This window comes from Sus scrofa, chromosome 9 (assembly GCF_000003025.6).
Source record: "Sus scrofa isolate TJ Tabasco breed Duroc chromosome 9, Sscrofa11.1, whole genome shotgun sequence".
Classification (NCBI taxonomy): Eukaryota; Metazoa; Chordata; class Mammalia; order Artiodactyla; family Suidae; genus Sus; species Sus scrofa.
Window position 1 is genome coordinate 85728339 of NC_010451.4, and position 20941 is coordinate 85749279.

Below are 20941 nucleotides of genomic sequence, written 5' to 3' on the forward strand. Positions count from 1 at the left end.
CAGGTAAGTGTGGGTAGATGATAACCATGTTTACCAGACGATGATAGAAGGGGCAGGTGCCACAGCAAGGGCAACTTGTCAGTAGATAAGAGGCTGTTTCAGGAGTTCCCATCGTGGCTCAGTGGTTAAGGAATCTGACTGGGAACCAAGAGGTTGCAGATTCGATCCCTGGCCTTGCCCAGTGGATTAAGGATCTGGCGTTGCCGTGAGCTGTGGTGTAGGTTGCAGATGCAGCTCGGATCCCACATTGCTGTGGCTCTGGCATAGGCCTGTGGCTACAGCTCCAATTGGACCCCTAACCTGGGAACTTCCATGTGCCACGGGAGTGGCCCAAGAAAATGGCAAGAAGACAAAAAAAGAAAAGAGGCTGTTTCAATTTTAGGTAGAGAAAGTCTTTAAAGAAGGACTGCAATTCAGCAAATAAAAAGCTAGAAGTCACACTCTGTCCCAATAAAAAATGAACAGCTAAACAAACTGAAAGATCAACAACTCTGCTCACATCAGTCAAAGAAATGAGGTCACAGGACAAACCACGAGTGCCCAAATGACTTTTATAATGTCTTGTAGTTCACATATGAGGTTAGGAATCCTTCTTTGGAATCCTTTCTATTCACTGAATCTTATTACTAACACTTTTTATGTTTTGTTTTGTCTTTCCAGTAATATGCTAGATCTTGCCTAAGAGTATACTACTTACCTTAGACCATTGCTATGGCTTATTAAGTTTCAGGTCTCAGCTGTAGTAGGAAAAGACAACTTTTCAAAAAATAAAAAATTGTAGGAAGTAACACTAAAATGAAGGTCTGTTTTATGCTCTCTCAAGTTTTCATAAAGTTAAAAGTATGTGTCGATATTGATACCCTTTTGGATATGGCTTGAAAATAATTTTTACTATGAACATCCTTAAAAGAAATTTAAGACCAAGTAGGAAGGAATAAAACAATTAAAACTGCCTGTCTCAACTAACCCTATTTTGATGTAAAAAACCATATCAAAGAGAGCACACATCAATTAGATTTGCACAAAAAACATACTGTTTCTTCCATGTTGTCAAGATTTTTCTCTTGTTAGACAATGGTCCTTTGTGTCAAGGGCAGAATGTATACAGTCACTAGTCCTCTCTTTGAGCTTCAGAGGCACTGATTTCACCTCACTAAAGGACTGAGTTACAGTATCATGAAATATAGTAGAGAACTGAGAGTGTGACATTGAGTTGAAATAATGAGCTTGAAAAAAGTCAGAAAAAAAAAAAAAAAAAAAAGGAAACATTAGGGAAAACACCATCCACATGAAATAGACTTTCAATAAATCCCTGAGGAATGCTGGGTCCAATCTTTGTATTGAATTGCCTCTTCCAGCAAACCTCACCCACACTTCTCATTTTCCTACTAATTACTTCACAACTGTCTATTAGCACTCATCTACTACAGCAGGATCCCAGGCAGCTGGAAATCAAGGACTGTGCAAGGCCCACCAAGGCTGGTGGGGCTGCAGCCATGGCTCCTTGCTATGGCTTAGAGACATGTCTCATGGTGGAAAGAAAAAGAGGCAGCACTTCTGACCATCTAGATATCTAAGGGTTTTAGCAGCCTCTGCTTGTCTCATAGCAATATTTAATCCCAACTCCCTTACCCACAAAAGGAATTCTCTGGTTTGCAAAAACAAGATGAATTCTTTTTCATAAAGACGATACCAACTTATTATGTAAGAACTACAGGGGATGGTACAAAACATGGTTTACCTCTCCAAGAAAGTTCAGCCTAATTGAAAAAAAAAAAAAAAGATGTACATAAAACCTAGAGCAATTAACTGGTCAGTTATATGGCTCAGATTTAAAAAGGCAATAGATTAGACTGGCTTCCAGTAATAATACCATTTCTATTCTCATTCCAAAGGTGTTTGATTGTTAATCCAAGCTTTATATGCTGCTATTATAATAGAAACAGCTTACTCATCAGAGTTGCTTTAACTAGTATGTGACAGTAGTTTCATCTATGAAAAGCAAGCACAAAACAGGAGAGAAAAGGGAATAATAGCCAACTACTATTTTAAAATTACTGAATCATGCTGTTTCAAGCACAAAATAATAAAAGTTTTTTCACCTACAGAAGTGAATATTCTAATGTTTCTAGTGTCTTCCTTTTCTAATATTAAAAAAAAGACACAAATGGAAGTTAATATCCATATTAAATGCTGGCATTAATTAGGAATACAATGTTTCTTTTTTCTCTTTGGGTTTTTTGTTTCTTTGTTTTGTTTTGGTTGCACCTGTGGCATGTGTAAGTTTCTGGGTCAGGGACTGAATTTAAGCCACTGCTTTGACCTCCACCTCAGCTGTGGCAATGTCTGCTTCTTAACCCCCTGTGCCACTGTGGGAACTCCCAGGAATATAATGTTTCTAATGGATATGAGGCAAATTTGCCAAGTATATTAATGACATCCTGGTATAAGAAAGTTTCAGCGCTTTTTCATATCAGTAAACTATGTTGAAAGAATCTTTAGCAACAGAACCTCTATACTTCTTCTAAATATCTTCTTGTGAGGCCAAAGATAAAATATACTTCCAGATACAGCAGGCATGTTTCCCTGGAATTTTGCCACTGCTTTTTAGAATGGTGTTAAATACTTTATTTCCATTTATGTTATTGTCATCTGGATTCCCCTGTATTAAACCATCTTTACATGGAGAAAAATACATATATAACAAATAAGTAAATAAGAAAAAGATTGTGATTTTGAAGGCCATTGTACTTTGTAGCACACAATTACTAACAACAGAGCTTTTAAAAGGCACTGATATAGGATTGAGAAATGTGTAAGAAATGCTTAGGAGTATACGTTAAATAAGCAGTATAGAATTTTGTGTTTTCCAAAATTATATGACATTTATTATTTTCAGAGAATATAGTCAAGTCCACTTGCTCGTGTCTTTCTTCTTTTGTATTATTATTTCTTAGGCTTCAATGATCCATTGGACTACAGGAAGAAAATCTGTATTCATTTTTTTTTTTTTTTTTTTTTTTTTTTTTAGTTTAGAGACGCACCTGTGGCATATGGAAGTTGCCTGGCTAGGGGCTGAATCGGAGCTGCAGCTGCCCTCTACACCACAGCCACAGCAATGCAGGATGCGAGCCACATCTTCGACTTACACTAAAGCTCACGGCAATGCCTGATCCTTTAACCCCCTGAGTGAGGCCAGAGATCAAACCCATGTCCTCATGGATACCAGCTGGGCTCCTAACCCACTGGGCCACAGTGGGAACTTTCTGTATTCAGTTTTATCTCATTTTACTCTATTTCTGTTTTTAAATATGTTTTATAATGTATATAACAGATCAATATGATTATATATAATTTATAGGTAAATAAATAAATACGTTTTGGAGAAAAGTTCCCCAAATTCTTTTTTCTTGTGGAAATATGTTCAAAAAAATATAGGAATGACTTTTGTAAACCATCAGTTAATATAAATTATAAAAAGAAAAAACAGAAGAAAACAATATTCTGAACATTTAGGATTGGATTGACGTACTGTATCGAAATTATGAAAAAGTAGGAATGAAGTAAAAGCAAACCTCTCTGTTCCTTTTGTTGAAAGAATGAACGAGAGGGCGTGCCCTAGAGTGACGTAGTAGTAAAGTAAGCAAACACAATAGCAGTCAGGATAAAGCAAGGGACAAAAGGAGGATAACTGTGTGAAAATATTTCCAACAGTAAGTTCTGTGTCACGCAAATATATGAAATAAATGAGAAGTGACAACATAACCAAGAAAAGTAAAGGTAGGGTGATTCGAAGGGAATGAAGGAGTTCCCATCATGGCTCAAGGAAATGAATCTGACTTGTATCCATGAGGATGGAGGTTTGATCCCTGGCCTTGCTCAGTAGGTTAAGGATCCGGCATTGCCATGAGTTGCGGTTTAGGTCAGAGAGGTGACTGGGATCTAGTGTTGCATGGCTATGGTGTAGGCTAGCTGCTGTAGGTCCGTTTCGACCCCTAGCCTGGGAACCTCCATAGGCTGTGGGTGTGGCTCTAAAATGGTAATAAAGGGAGGGGGGGATGGAAAAAGACATTGAAACAGTGAGAGAGAGAGAGAGACTTCCTCTTTCAAAACTACCAGAATGCCAGAGCTTTATTTTTATTGAAAATTGAATAAGATCAGTCCAGAATACCTTCCAAAGATGCACTTGCCTTCTACTTTGCATTCCCCTTCCTTGCTGATTCTTCCTTCTTTCCTCTGCTTCTCTCTGACCCACTCATTGTCTACTTTCTTGACCAAGAACTTGGAGAAGACGAAGTTCTTCCCTAAGCCTCCATTCTTCTCTTTTCAACTAGCTGGTCTCAACTTAAGAAATAAAATAATACCAATAACAATAGCAGTAACAGCTGACGCTATGCACTTGTACATTCAGGAATTTTTCTAAGGTAAGGATAATTATCCCCATTTTACAGATGAGAAATTGAGGCATATATTGCTCAAAGTAGTCTGCTAGTAAGGACAAGACCAGAATTCAAAACCATGTATTCTGGCTCCAATACCTGTAGTCGTGACTGCTCTGTGACACTATCTAACAAAATGCCAAATAAAATAAATAGAATTTTGGATGGATTTCCCATCTAATCTTTTCTTTGTATTTTCATTTCTAGGATCCCAACATTCTAGAACTTCTGTTTGGACCAAGTAATTTACCATGAGCGGATTCATCCTAACATATGGCTATTCAAGTGTAAGAGAGTGTAATAAGAGGAACAGGGACATATTCCAGTTACAGATGTGATTTCTATGTATTCAGAGGTAGGTGAAAAAGAAATTGCGAAGTTGGCAGTGCTTCTTATCCTTTGTACATCTAAAGGCTGAGCTCAGTCGGCAGTGTAACCACCAAGCACAGCCTGGCACAGCTGTTCATTCTTTCTCATCGTCTTTTATCTATGTAGTGCTTTCCCCTTAATGTGAGTCTTTGAAACTCTGAGAGCCAAGTGCTTCATTTCCCATCATTCCACACCTATGCCAAGTTTCTAAATTGGCTTTGATGTGCATTTTAAATGTCTTGGCATCCTGCTGTCATCATTCCCTGGATCTGTCCCACTCTATGAAGCTGTGGTATGATTATCACTGTCCCAAGTGAAGAGACCAGCTGCCTATGGAATCATGATGATGTTTTGCTGCACCTTTTTGTAGTTCCTGCGTTACTGATGACTGCTGGGGAGCACAATGTGAGTGGGTAAGAGTTACATGTGTTGAAATCATGTAGGGCTATGTAGCTACCTGAGCTACTTTCCTTCAATCTTGGCGTTTTAATTCTAAAGTTTCATTTTCATTATGGGTTGTAATGGCTGCCAAGCTTAAACACTGCCATCTTCAAATGCTTTCTTTTCTCAGGCTGAGGAATAAGCTTAGCATTGTACATAGATTTATATTCTAGATAATGCCTTTTGGTGAGAATTACCATATTTGGTGAGTAGCTCTCAGTGTGTAATAGATTTGTGAAATAGATGGTTTCTTTTTCCAATTAATATAGCATTTAAAGTTTTAATGGCTTTCATGAAAAAATCCCAAATAGAAACTGATTTGTAGCTAATCATTCACCTCTGACTACATGTTCAATGACATGATTGTGTTTTTCTTGATGTTGTTATTTTTTTTCTTTTTTGGCTGCACCTTGGCATATGGAGTTGCTGGTCTAGGAGTCAGATCTAAGACACAGCTGCAACCCAAGCCACAGCTGCTGCAATGCTGGATTCTTAACTCATTGTTCTGGGCCAGGGATTGAACCTGAGACCCAGCACTCCCAAGAAATTACTGATCCCATTGTGCCACAGCAGGAACTCTGACATGAATGTTATTAAAACACATGACAGCAGTAAAAGCAAAAATGAACACCCAATTGCTATCCCCCACTCCACCCATAAAATGCAATTAGTGAAAACTTCTCAAAGAAATAGGAGTCTATTGTAAACACGTCCCTGTTTTACCTGTGCTAATGAGATATTGCTCAAAAAATGTGATCTCAGTTTTTGTGCATTTCTGGCTTTAATAGTTGGATTAATCTCTTGAGGTACATGATATCTGACCTTAAGGTACAGAATCCAAAACTCTTAGAATCTCTCCCAAATGTCTCTTTGAGATTCTTTCCCAGCATGAAAAGGGAAGATTAATACTAGAAGAGATCTTGGATCTTAATCCTTACATCTGAATATCTACACTTTAAATGAAAAAAGAGGAGTTCCCATAGTGGCTTAGCAGGAACAAATCTGTCTAGCATCTATGAGGATGCAGATTTGATCCCTGGCCTCGTGCTCAGTGGGTTAAGGATCCGTTGTTGCCCTGATCTGTGGTGTAGGTCACAGATGCGTCTTGGATTTCACATTGCTGTACTGTGGTGTAGGCCTGCGGCTACAGCTCTGATTCTACTCCTAGCCTGGGAAACTCCATATGCTGCAGATGCAGCCCTAAAAAGACAAAGAAAAGAAAAGAAAAGAAAAAAAAAAAGAAAGATTCTATAATAATTCAGTGCCTACTGAGTGCAATATACTGATCTACTGTTCCAGGTTTTGTAGAGGAAATCCTGCCAGGCAGGTATGTTTGACATTGAATATCCATCTTCACTCTGCCCTCTGCCCCAAGGCTGACATGTACAGATTACATCCACCAGCTTCTAAGCCCATGGCCTCCAATGGAATGAACTAGTGAGGAGCCTGGGCAGAAGATTGATCAGAAGGATGAAGTAGAAAGGAGGGTGACAAGGGTATTATTCCTCTGGACCCCTGGCTTTGCAAGGTCCTCTGACAGACTGCTCAGCAGTGACAATAACCCACTCTCCTCTCACTGTGTGCTCTCACCTTCTGGCTCCAATAAGCTCATCCTTCCCTCTTTTTTAAGACCATGTGTTTGTGACAGCTTTGCTGTTGCTGGGCTGGCCTCCTGCACTATGCCCTGTGCATTCCTGATTCCCCAGTCAGACTTTTATAATTAGTCCCCTTATAAATAAATCCTTATTAACTTATTCTGTGTGCATTGTCTGTTTCCTTTTGGGATGCTGACTGATACAGAGATGTCAACACAGATCTCAGGAAGTTTACAGTTGAGCGGAATTTCCCAAGGCCATTCAGAAGTGGCACATTTAGGACTGGAATTAAGTTCTCCTAATTCTAAACTGAGAGATTATTTAAACACTCTATAAGGCTCATAGACCAGCTTAAACTGACCTAACAATGAGGCAGCTCTGTCTACTTTATCAAGCACAGGATTATTATTATTATTATTATTTTCCTTTTGAAGGCCTCCCCCACAGCATGTGGAGGTTCCCAGGCTAGAAGTCGAATCAGAGCTGTAGCCACTGGCCTACACCACAGCAGCAACATCAGATCCAAGCTATGCAACCTACACTACAGCTCACGGCAACACCAGATCCTTAATCCATTGAGCGAGGCTAGGGGTCAAACCTGCATCCCCATGGAGGCTAGTAAGATTCATGTCCACTGAGCCACGACAAGAACTCCCTCGAGTACAGGAATTTTAAAGTCTACTGCTACTACTTATAAGTTGGGAAAATTCATATAAAATATTTAGATTTTCAGTAGAGTTTTATTACTCCAAGAGAGAGAAGATGTAAAATTGCCCTTTTTTATGGTTTTTGTTTTTGCTTTAATTGTCCTTTTCCCTTGCCTTACTCCCAACTTATTGGTCTGGTAGGCAGTAAGGTTGCAAACCTTATCTTAAAGTGTTTTCTCTTCCAGAGATGTTTGTACTTGAAAGGAATCAAAATTGTTGACGTTAGAAAGTTAATGAACTATCAGCAGTTAGGGAAGAGCTGGAGAGAGGATTTGTTTGTTTTGCTTGTTTGTTTGTTGTTTTTACCAGGGAAAAGAGCAGCAGACCTTCTGATAGCCTGGAAATTATGCAGTGTTTGAAGGTTCCTATTTTGGGCAGCAGTCCTGAGTGATTGTGGCTTTTCAGAACTCATTCCAATGCTATGCTATGGTGTTGATTGTGTGTCCTTACAAGCCTTTTCTCCCTGTCATCAGCATGTTCCAGCCTTTTATTTCAGCTCCACCTCCAGCTGCTCTGGTATTGTGGTCATCTTCCACTTGAACATGCTTATCATTATCTCTGGTAATAAAAGAGATAATGAAACCCAACAGCAAGTTCTTATAACCCAGAAGGTTCAGGAACCACACCTGTTTAGTTTAATCCTACTACTGAATCATAAATACTTCAACTCCAAAAGAACACAATGATTAAAAAAAAAAAAAAAAAAAAAAAAGATCCTTATTCCAGCTCCAACATCTGCTGAAGGCATTCTCTTGGATTTTCCCCCTCATTATATGAATTAAGCAATGAGGATAAAATATACATTTACACAAATACAATGCAAGTCTTTAAAGAAATTATTACTCTCAAATGAACCAACCTAATTTATGTAATATCAGCATGATTTGCATGATATAGCAATCAACTGGTGTAATCCATAAAAACCTCCCTCTTTTTGGAGATTGCTTTGCTGGGACTTTACCATACATTGCAAAGCAGATCATGCCATCACTGCCGGCCCCTTCCCAGAGCAAACTGATTACAATGCCATTATTTCAGAAGTATGCAATTATTTTAAAATAGCTATATAATACTGGATTTTGTTTATTACTTCTTTAAAGTGTCAAACCATGTCATAATCTAAATGCAAAATGTTTCTTAATTAGTATGCAAAGTGGATAAAATTAGTCAACTCTTAGGAAAGATAGTGTCAACAGGCAAAATGGCAACTCTTTATTAGAGTAATAAATGAATTTGGCAATTTTTGTCTTTGGTTTGCAATAAGAAAATTTGTGGCAAGAAAGAGTTGTTCTTATTGTTGAACTCTTTAAGCTTGAGGAGGTAAAACAATCAAAAAGAAATTATTTTATAACCATAAACCACATATGAAAAGTAAGAGAGGAAACAAGGCGAACAAATACAGAGAAAGTTCCAGTTAGTTAAAAAAAAAAAAGCTGTCAACTATTTAACATAAAATATAGTGCTAATTAAAGATTGGAATAGATTCTTACAAGTCCTGATTATTGGGCTGCTGGGTTCAGTGTTGTAGGCTAAGAATGCCAAATTTATGTTAACACCTCAATAAATAAAAGAACTCAAATGATCATCTTGTGAAAATTCACCGAAACTGTAACATAAAACATTCTTAAATTTGTGTGAATTTAATGGCAGTAAGTTTCCAAAAAATTTATTCCTACTGAAAAGAGTGATGCCTATATTTTTAAATTTTATTTTAAATTTAAAAAAATTAATTACTATTTTTTTTATGACTTCACCTGTGGCACATGGAAATTCCTAGGCTAGGGACTGAATCCTAGCCATAGCTACAGCAACACCTGATCCTTTAATGCACTTGGGGATTGAACCTGAGCCTCCGCAGTGAGCTGATGCTGCTGGATTCCTAACCGACTGTGCCACAGCGGGAAATCCTGACATCTATATTTTAAGTTTTCTTTAAGCATATCAAACTCTTCATCAGTTTTATGTATTTATTTATTTATTTATTTGTCTTTTTGCTATTTCTTGGGCCGCTCCCGCAGCATATGGAGGTTCCCAGGCTAGGGGTCTAATCGGAGCTGTAGCCATCAGCCTATGCCAGAGCCACAGCAACGCAGGATCCGAGCCGCGTCTGTGACCTACACCTCAGCTCACGGCAACGCCAGATCGTTAACCCACTGAGCAAGGGCAGAGATCGACCCGCAACCTCATGGTTCCTAGTCGGATTCGTTAACCACTGCGCCACGACGGGAACTCCTTATGTATTTATTTTTAAGCTGGTGTTCCTTCAGTGTCTTCTTTTTTTTTAAGTTTTATTGAAGTATAGTTAATTTAAAAGACTGTAATAATTTGTCATCAGTTTTAATGACAATGAACTTTCACTGACTATGTCTATATCACTGATAATATCACTAAATTAGACATTCTGTCTCAGATTCATGCATCTACTTCTACCACGGGAAAGAAAATGAGATAATAATGTAAGGTAACCTTTGGTTTGCAGTTACTAAAAAAAATTTATTTTTTCCTTTTTAGGACTGCAACAGCAGCACACGGAAGTTCCCAGGCCAAGGATCAAATTGGAGTTAGAGCTGCCGGCCTGAGCCACAACCACAGCCATTCCAGATGTGAGCCATGTCTGCAACCAACACCACTGCCCAGGGCAACGCAGTGAGCGAGGCCAGGGATGGAACCTGCATCCTCATGGTTCCTAGCTGGGATTGTTAACCACTGAGCCACAAAGAGAACTCCTAAAAGAAAATATTTAAGTTCCTTTGTAAATCTCCAAACTGTTTCAGTATTCGTTTGTAGCAAAAAATAAATCCATGCAGATGATACACTATCACTTAGCCGAATTTGCACTGGAAATAATTATGCAATCAGCTTGTCATTAATTCATTTAAATCAATTCTTGAGACTGGATCTTCCCATTGAGATTTCTACAGTAGTTGATACCCTGCAGCTCCTTGAGACAATTTGCAAAATATGCAGGCAAAGGCACCCAATGGGATGTTAACTATGGAGTCAGAAATGATGGACAGACGAACTGAATTTAAAAAGATATTGACAAGGAGAAAGTCTTTGGGAATATTTATACTAGTAGCTCTCTCTTTGTGGAAGTAACAAAGATTTCTAATGACCAAATATATACTGTTTACAAGCCTAGACTAATATCAATTCAACACAAAGCTATATTTTAATAGGTTCAATTGGAGTTCCCATCATGGCTCAGTAGAAATGAATCTGGACACAGGTTCCATTCCTGGCCTTGCTCAGTGGATTAAGAATACGGCATTGCTGTGAGCTGAGGTGTGGGTCGAGGATGTGACTCGGATCCATTGTTGCTGTGGCTGTGGTGTAGGCCAGCCGCTACAGCTCCGATTTGACCCCTAGCCTGGGAACCTCCATATGCCACAGTTGCAGCCCTAAAAAGACACACACACAAAAAGAAATAGGTTCAATTAAACCAAAATGGAGTCATCACCATGTCCTTGAGGAAAAGAAACACTCTAACAAGAGAATATGCTGTAGCACTGCGGATCCAAAGTCATTTTCCCACTGAACTTCTTTCGAATGTCTATAAGGAAGGATTTCATCAAAGATTTGCCATGCATTTTATTTTCATTACAACCATGTGACTGTAGAAAGCATGTAAGTGCTGAATTTGCAGTAGGCAGTGAATTGCCACTTTAGTGCTAAAAAACATTTTTTTTTAGAGTTAAGTCTAATCCAAACCATAATTTTGTTCCAAATATAATGAATGAGATTTTGATACCTAAATTTCACGGTGATTGCAATTTATATATTTCAACACACTAAATTTATTTATTTATTTATTGTCTTTTTAGGGCCGCACCCATGGCACATGGAGGTTCCCAGGCGAGAGTTCCAACTGGAGCTGTAGCCACCAGCCTACGCCAGAGCCACAGCAATTCCAGATCCGAGCAACGTCTGCAACCTACACCACAGCTCATGGTGACACCAGATCCTTAACCCACTGACACATGCAATCCTTAACCCACTGAGCGAGGCTAGGGATCCAACCCACAACCTCATGCTGCCTAGTCCAATTCATTTCCACTGCGCCAAAACGGGAACTCTACAACACACTAAATTTAAACTTTCAAAGACTTTAATCAGTAATGTGAAAGTTTCTTGGTTTTGCTTTGGCTAAATACTATTCTTTCCTCTCACAACTGCCTAGTATAATCTACCAAATATCTATGAAAGTAAATATCATGCTAAATAAATAGATTGGGTTACATAATTTTTAAAAAATCATTGCAAGTAGCATATAGGCTGAATGATACAGGAAGATCTCCTGGCAAAACCTTACTAATTTGTAATAAGGCAGGAATGGAATAAGATTCAATCTTTTTAAATTAAAAAAACATACTGTAGGACTTCCCTTGTGGCCTAGCATGTTAAGGATCCATCAATGCTGTGACTTGGGTCACTTCTGTGACACGGATTTAATCCCTGGCCTGGGAACTTTTGCATGCCATGTTAGCAGTCAAAAAACAAAACACACCCTAATTTTCATTATTTTTTGAACAATGCATAATTAAATAAACATGGTGAACAGATTATTGCCCGTTGGTGGTTATTTTGTGACTAGCATAAATGAATAAATATAAATGATTTGTATTCAAAGTATTAATTTTTTTGCAAATAGATATTTCTGAAGGCTCTATGTCCATGTTTAGCTTACATGTAGTACATTATATGGATTTTTTCATTTGTGTACGTGCTATTAATTTTTCATTCTTGTTACAGATATAAACATCTATCTCTATATATCTAATATCAATATAAATATCTATCTATCAAATTATCTGCTATCTATCAAACCACTTAGAAAAAGCCCTTTATCCATATTGGTCAAAATAAATTTGATAAATAAAATTTTTATGGCTAAATATTATGCATGTAAGCTAGAAGTCAGACTTGGCCAAAATGATCATCATCATTTTGAAATGATAGTTACTAAGGCAAAAATACAATTATGCAGAGTTTATTTTTATTTTTTTAGTTTTTTTGCTTTTTAGGGCTGCACACGCAGCATATGGATGTTCCCAGGCTAGGGGTCAAATCAGGGCTGTCGATGCTGGCCTGTGCCACAGCCATAACAACTCGGGATCTGAGCCATGTCTGCAACCTACACCGCAGCTCATGGCAACGCCAGATCCTAACCCACTGAGTGAGGCCAGGGATCAAACCCACAACCTCATGGTTCCTAGGTGGATTCGATTTCCCGTGCCACGAGGAAACTCCTGCAGAGTTTAATGGATTAAAAAATGTGAGTCAACTGGAAAAAAAACAGAAACTGAAATATAACCAGTAATTGAGATGCAAGTGCTTTTTAGAAATTTAAAATAACTACAAAGTTGCTCTATTTGTATCCTATGTCTTTCTTATTGATTGCTGACCTTCTCTTGTCATTTGATGTTAAATACTATTCAATGAATGCATCACATGAAATATGGCCTGAAATGAATCAGTAAGTTTAGTATGACCATGAGAAATGGATCCAACTCTTGACTTAGCACAGATGAGAAATCTTATGTATAATGTTCTTTTATTCCATTTCATTTTTTCTAGTACATTCACTTACTAAACATTATTAACAAATTAATGATGATTTTAGGGTTTTATCACCAAAACCTTTGTTTCAATGCTTTATTAGTAAAAGGAAAAACGTAGTCTTAATTGTGAAGCCATTGTCAGGTCAACTCCTTTTTATGCCTCAAACCTTAGGACACACTAATTTTTACTATTATATCTAGGGCCTACTATAGAAGGTGCTGTTGTGCTGAGAAGGAATACATAGCTAAAGTGTCTTAAGTTTTCTGCTATGTTAAATGTCCCATATTGAGCAATAATGAACAAGTAAAATAGATAAATGAAATAATATATTTTTGGTATATTCAACCTATAATTATTATGAATGTTCTTTCTATTGACATAATGATATTGTATAAATAGTTTAGGATGCAGTTAGAGTAGAAAATAAATCAATAGTGGACTATAAATTATTATTTTATTTTATTTATTATTGTAAAGTTGAGAGAAGTTTTCTTGTGTTTATGTGTGTTGAGACTCTTCTAGCTCTCAAAGGGAGGGAACAACATTAAAGTCTTTATTTTGCTTACTATGTTTTGTGTAATATACATGTGACTTTTGGACTGTAAGTACAAAAAGAGTAATCTACTACAAAAAAGCACTAAGGACTCTTTCATACTCAAGATTCAAAAAAAGGAAAACCTGCAGTTCCCATCATGGCGCAGAGGATACAAATCCAGCTAGGAACCATGAGGTTGTGGGTTCCAACCCTGGTCTTGCTCAGTGGGTTAAGGGTTCAGCATTGCCATGAGCTGTGGTGTAGGTCGCAGACATGGCTTAGATCTGGCGTTGCTGTGGCTGTGGCGTAAGCTGGCAGCTGTAGCTCCAACTAGACCCCTAGCCTGGGAACCTCCACATACCACAGGTGTGGCACCAGAAAAGACAAAAGACAAAAAAAAAAAAAAAATCTTATCGACACCTAACCAAACCTCTTTGGTTTTCTTCTCTTGGAATGCTAGGCTCAATCATTGATTGAATTAACACATCAGCCATTTAATTGTATAATCTTGTTCAAGAATGATTAAAGTTGGGTAATATAAGGACATATCAAAACTTGAAAATATTGAAAGGCCAGTTTTTGTTTTCTTTGTTGTTCTATTTTTTGGTTTGGGGGCCATGCTACAGTATTCAAAGTTTCCCAACATATGGTAGTGATTTCTTCACAATTCCTTTCTCAAACATAGCTGTACATGAGAATCACCTGGAAAACTTTTGAAACTGCTGATAACTGAGTTCCATCTTCAGAAACTATGGTGTAGATTGGATGGTAGCCTAGGCATTCGATTTTATAATGTATCTCCCCCTGTTGATTATAATGAGCAGCACACTGGGCATCCTCGTGTATATATAAATATGATTTTCTTTTCTTTTCTTTTCTTTTGGTCTTTTTTTTAGGACTGCACCCAATGGCATAGGCAAGTTCCCAGGCTAGGGGTTGAATCAGAGCCTCAGCTGCTGACCTACACCACAGCCGCAGAAACGCCAGATCTGAGCTGCATCTGTGACCTACACCACAGCTCAGGGCAATGCTGAATCCTTAACCCACCAAGCAAAGCCAGGGATCGAACCTATGTCCTCATGGATACTAGTCAGGTTCCTTACAGCTGAGTCACATTGGGAACTCCTAAATATGATATTCTTTTTACAAATCACTGCTGGTTTGCCACCCAACTTTTTCACCTCGTTTACTGAAATAAACGGCCTCCCTTTCTCTTTCTTTCCTACTGTGGAATTTTCTATCAAAACTTGAATGTGCCTTATTAAAAAAAGCAATTACTCTGGTACATTTATTCTGTAATTTCTGTAAACATGAACCTTTTTATACATGTTAGAGACAAGGACAATAACTTTTTGAAGTGTTTATTTTGGTTAAAAGAAACTGATGGAATTGAAGGTCAAGTCAACTTCTCATTGCACAGATTGAACAAGAAAGCATTACATATTTCATCTTTACAACACATCTGATTGATTTTAAAAGATTCATATTGTTGATAAAACATATATGCAATAAGGAGACTAAAATATTTATTTTACATATCTACAGCATGTATTGTCATATTTCTAGATCAACCACAAATAATACAAGAAAATATTTAGGTACATGAAAAAGCTTCAAAACATAAAAAATTAACATTTAGAAAAAAATCACACGTGAAAGCTCATTAAATAATAACATTGACAAATAAATAGTTAATCAGCTTTACTTATTAGCTGCTGCCATGCATTTCTGGCATTCCATTCCAAGCGAGGGTCAGCATGCAGGGTATAATTTCATACTATGAGACTGTAAAAAGCTACAGGGCTTATTTTTGAAGTGAAATGTCACAAGGTCTTTCACTCTTTCAAAGGGAGATCATTCTTGGCTGCTAAATTGTTCCCATGAAGATCATCAAAAAAGCACCTTTAACTTTTCGATTTTGAAGAAGTTTTGTTGGGTAGGTGGGGGAAAATGGTTTGGGAAATGGAGGGTAACAGAGAAGCCCTTTTCTGTTTTGACAAGTAAAGATTCAGTGATGTGTATAGTATCACCAGTCTTTCAAGAACCATGAGGAATTAAGTACTGCAGGATGCGTGGAATTTAAATGCAAATCACACTCATGGAAATGCACACATCCTGAAAAACTTGAAAAGGAAAAGCTATTCCCAAAGAAGTTCCTGATACTTAGGACAGCTTGCTGGGTTTGATCAAAGCAGAAAGCATATATTTCCAAGTAAGAAAATAGCAGTGCCAGGCTTGAGTCTTCCAAGCAATCAAATCTGTAAAGCAGATGGTTACTAGTCAGTCCAGTTTAGAGAGTCTGAATTCTAACTCATGCTGTGCTTGCTGGATTTGCTGGATCTTTTCCGCTCTCTGTGATGTGGGGCTGGCTTGGCAGGTGACATGCTCTCGAAGTTATGACTGGACTCATTGTGCTGCCGTGTGTATCTCTTGCACTTGCAGGCGGTGACCACTGTGATTTTGTAGGTGCGCGTGCTGCCATCTTGGCACTGCAGCTGGATTCTCTGGGTGCGCGTTTTGTCATTGACACACCTCCACTCCTGGGAGCTCCTTCTGCTCCAGTACTTTGTTCCATAGCCTCCTCCGATCCAGTTGGGGAGCACTGGTAGGGGCAAGCACTCACCAGCACATACCAGCTCCTTTAGAGGACTGATGCTGGTGCACTGGCCATCAGAGATGTATTTGGTGGAACGCAGTTCTCGGCAACCTACTTGAACTCGAGCTGCAGGAAAGAAAAAAATGTGCATCAGACGCAAAAAAAAAAAATGGACAGGTTTTTGTTTTGTTTTTTTTTTTAGATAACCTGCAATGACAAAAATCATGTCCAAATGATGGCAAATTGCCAGATAGGATGTGAACACTTATTGTATTTCCACGTGCATGGTGGTAAAGAAAGATCTCACGAAAATTATCAGCTTACGTGGCTGTAGATTTTTTGGAATAAGATAAACTGGGCCTGTTTGTTTGTTTGTTTGTTTTTTCATCTATAACATTAGCTAATTGTTTAGTGGAGTATTTGAAAAAATTCCACTTTCTTAGTCTTACTCCTCAATAAGGATTAAACAGCTGTTATTTTTATGCATAAATACTCATTACACATAAATATTACATATTCTTTAATGAGCTAAGAAGGTGTATACTATAATGTTCTCTTACTCACTGGTCATATCAGTTGATGTCTGCAAGTGCTTTTAATTACGTTTAAAAAAATCTATTGAGAAAATGTGGAAAGTATTTAAACATTGTGTACAATGCAACCCCTAATATTTTGTTTCAGTTATAAAATTCAGCTGCAGAGAAGCATGCATACCTATGTGTACAACGTCTGATATTTCATATATCAAACTTAATAACTACATTTTAAACATAAATTCCCAAGTTATCTTTTAAAAATACAAATATTAAAATGTTTGAAATGCAAAATGTCACTATAGCTCAACATTTAAAGAATATAAAAGCCCCTAAATCAGGAACGTATGGTTGCCATAACAACTTGGCTACATTTCCATGAATTTTATGGCAGAAAAATGCCTGCCTAACATGTCTGATTTACAACTGTGAAAGGAATCACGGTGTTCGTTTCCTGATTCTTGGTCATGGCAAACTTTTTGTTTAGTCATTTGAATTTGATAAGTATGTTCTCTAATTGGCTGTTTCTTGTTACATGCCTGATGTAATTAAAGCAAAAATGAATCTTGAAATTTTTTAGTTTTCCTTTCCATTCCTTTGTTATCTAAACTTGAGGAAAATTGCCTGTAACAAGTTTGAAAAAAAAAATCAGCCTTGTTAATGAGAAAAAATATATATATTTGCAGTATAGACTGCTGAAATTAAAAAAATAGAAATTAGAAGGGACACTGAAGTTGTCTTCCACAGTATACTGAAAGCTAATAGGAAATACCAAATTAGGAGTTTTACTTCATCTTGGTGCCATAGTAATTATAAGGTGAGATATATAGTCTAAAGGGATGTGATAGTTCTGAAAAAAATATACATATACATACATCTGTGCAAATAGATTGTGAGATTAAAATTAAAGTGTAAACTAGCTGTCCATTCAGCATGCTCTGGTTGGTTGATTCTGCTGCCTTCCTGCAGTTCACCTTCCTGCAGCTGCCTTAGGAATGCACCTGGAAACAGCCAGAGATGATTTTGACCTGTCTAGCTTTTTGTTCCTGTGTATATAGAGATTCGGCATTTTTGCAGTGACAGTTTATTGACAATGAATACCTACCACATTGCTCAGTAATCTAATAATAATCAGATAGTTCCTGTCTTTATGAAAGCAAGCATCTTCATGAAAGTTAAAACATCTTGGTTTTCTTAGAAAGTCATTAACAGTCATATTCACTTTGACTTTTTAGAAGTCAAAACCCCTTTTTGCACCTGAACGGAATTGAGGAGGAGCAACAGATTTGTGTAAGATTTCCTGTGCACTATTTCTCTGAGTCTCTTAAAACCTGGTGAACTCTTCTAAAGGAAAGGAGTAAAGAAAAACTTAGAGGAAGAAATTTGAATCCTTCTAGCTTGTGGTTAGTGTGTCAATTAAGCAAAGAGAAAAGAAGAAAAATACTTTCTCTACAAGGTATTATTGTACTGTCACTATTTTAAGCCTCTAAAGTTATGAAAGTCTCCCTGGTCTTTCACAAAAATATACAATTACCTAAATTTTGATCTAGTTAATAAGGAATTATTTCAGAAAAAATAAGCTTCTCCTACATTTTTAGCTTCATCTCTCTTTCTCAATGATCATCAAAACTTCAACTATTTCACTAGACATATTTTAGAAATAGATGTGAGCAACATTTTTTCCTCCCAGAAAGTGCCTTCTTTTTTCCCCCTTGTAATTTCCCATACATGCCTTGTTTAGTTAGCTTTATATACATTACAGAATTGCACAGGTCCTGAAGTAAACAGAAAACATCCTGAATGTAAACTATCTAGAACAACACTTTTTTGTAACAATTTTTTAAAAACTTCTCATTTTGCATGATTTTAAGGAAGCGACAGTTTAATTTCTTGGAAACATTTTTTTGGGGGGATGTTTGAAAACTTAAGTCTGTGCCTACATAATCAAATCACTGTTTCAGTGAAGTTAACTTTGTAGGGAAGAATGCCAATCTACACAAGCAGCAGATTACTCCCAGATTGTTTAGCTAACAAAACATATATGGTTCAGGTTAGTTAGCAGTGAAACAATTCTACAGGAATGTGAGCTAAGGCTACCAAATAAGAAAAAAACCCAATCCATGCAAGTAAAATGCACTTACTGTTCCGATCCAGTCCAGTGTTACTGAAATGCCTGCCTCCATTTCTGGCTTGATTCATCGTGCTGTTGCTGCTGGTGTGTGCTGGAACAGGTTTAACCACATGTGAATAAAGGATTTCTGTGGCATCATTTTTAAAAGCCAAACAGCTTTTCATGAGGATGCATGCAAGGGGAATGAGATAGAAATGAATGGCAGGAGGAAGCATGGTGAGTAGAGGATTTGCTTGGCTGGAGAGCTGGTTAATTCCTTTCCCTCTGCTTCTGCACTGTAACTGTGAAATTCCTCCTCAAGGTTCCCTTTATATATCCACTGAGGTTTGGCGTTCATTCAGGTGTAAAGTTGTGTAGAGCTTCAGAGTGAAAACACAGAGAAGGGGTGGGATCCCTACATGACCCTGCAAAAGAATTTTACCAATGGAAGAGAAGACTACAGAAAAGGAGGAGCTTGGTATACAAATTGCCTGAAATTTCAGGGTTGGACTTCATTACTCGTCTGTGAGCTGAAGCAGCCAGGCACATTCTATAGCAGCTACAGACTCTCTCTGTCTCTGTCTCTGTCTCTGTTTCTCTCTCTCTCTCTGCTGTTTCTTTTCCTAAATCTAGTTTACATTTGGGTTTAATTTAAATGAAAATATGCTGCTGTTCATTTGAAGAAATTTACATTCCCACAGTCGTTCTAAATTTGGGGTAGGGAGGGGGTTTATCTGCGGATAACAGGAGGAACTCAGGGATTTAAATGTTGTAGGACTTGCATGAAGCACTTTATTAGTTAAACATATCTTGTTTCTCAAGATGCAAGCCACCTTTTTTTTTTTTTTTTTTTTTTTTTAAAGTATAAGTCACAGAGCTAAAACTCTGCCCCCTGGACACACTTAAATAATGCAGCTTTGATCTGCATAAACTGCTGTGCTGCTAGGTAACTTATTGCCAGGGGTTCTCTGCAGAGAATAATGAGCATAGCTCTGTCTGCATTAAAGTAGCTAACATCAATTTTCGTCTTTAAAATATGACATAAGCATTACATTCATAGCATCATTTTACATGAAAGAAAACCATTTCTGACAGATTATTGTTTGGCAAATTCAAAATAATTTTTGCAAGGTTTTCATTTGCTGCAGAACACATGTTCTACCTGTATTTACTAAACATTTTGTTCCTTACTTCCTTTGGCTCTGCTACTCACCTAAGAAACATGGTAGTTTTCAGAACTTCTTTATCCATACATACTGCAGTTGCTCTCTTAATTACTAACCAGGCTGCTGATCTCTATCCTTAAAACAATTGTAACATTCCACCTGATTGGTGGGGCATTTTGATTGGAACAAAAATTTTGAATCTCTTCAATTTTAAATCCATTTTTGCCCTTTGTGTGGCTATTAAACTGACCTGATTAACTTTGACCGATTGTAAGCTATTCATATGTATCCATCCGTCTGGCTGGCTGTCATCTATCAATCTATCATCTGTGTTTTTCCACAGTGCATGGCACTATTGGCATTCTGGAATAGATAATTCTTTGTTTTGGGGGGCTGTTCTGTGAGTTTAGCCGCATATCTGCCTTCTACCCACTAGATGCCAGTAACACCCCCAGTATAATCAAAAATGTCTCCAGACATTGCTAAATGTCCCCTGAAGCTAAAGTCACCCCAGTTGAGAACTACTTATTATCTATCCATTTTTCCATCTCACTGTAAAAACAAAGAACTAAGAACAAAAGACTAACTAATAATACTAAGAAATTATTGTTCTTCTTTGGGAGAAAAATGTTATTGTGGTTTTTTTGTTTTATTTATTTATTTATTTATTTATTTTCATTTTGACCACGCCCATGGCATGTAAGAGCTCCTGGGTCAGGGACTGAACCCAAGCCACAGCAGTGACCTGAGCCCTAGCAGTGACAATGCCAGATCCTTAACTAATAGGCCACCAGGGATCTCTGGTACTGTGGTTTTGTTTAAAAACAACAACTGGGAGTTCCCTGGTGGTCTAGTGGTTAGGATTGGGTACTTTCACCACTGCAGACT

General features: G+C 37.6%; 1 protein-coding gene and 1 long non-coding RNA gene across 4 annotated transcripts in view; one reads left to right on the top strand and one right to left on the bottom strand.

Moving 5' to 3' along the window:
- The window catches only part of LOC106508298, a 74028-nt gene that overhangs the window by 18449 nt on the left and 34638 nt on the right, over positions 1 to 20941 (top strand). Inside the window, exons 4-5 of one of the 3 annotated variants that reach the window (XR_002335843.1) lie at positions 4647 to 4794; positions 10063 to 10122. This is a non-coding gene — a long non-coding RNA (uncharacterized LOC106508298). Of the gene's footprint in view, positions 1 to 4646; positions 7004 to 10062; positions 10123 to 20941 lie in introns of those variants that run through there. The other 2 variants (XR_002335841.1, XR_002335842.1) reach the window with 2 other exon arrangements.
- Positions 14994 to 19555, bottom strand: SOSTDC1 (sclerostin domain containing 1). The gene is made up of 2 exons (XM_003482678.4): positions 18919 to 19555; positions 14994 to 16370 (listed from the first exon to the last, which is right to left on the bottom strand). Exons 1-2 carry the CDS (start codon positions 19121 to 19123, stop codon positions 15955 to 15957), a joined length of 621 nt encoding a protein of 206 aa, XP_003482726.1. The 5' UTR covers positions 19124 to 19555; the 3' UTR covers positions 14994 to 15954.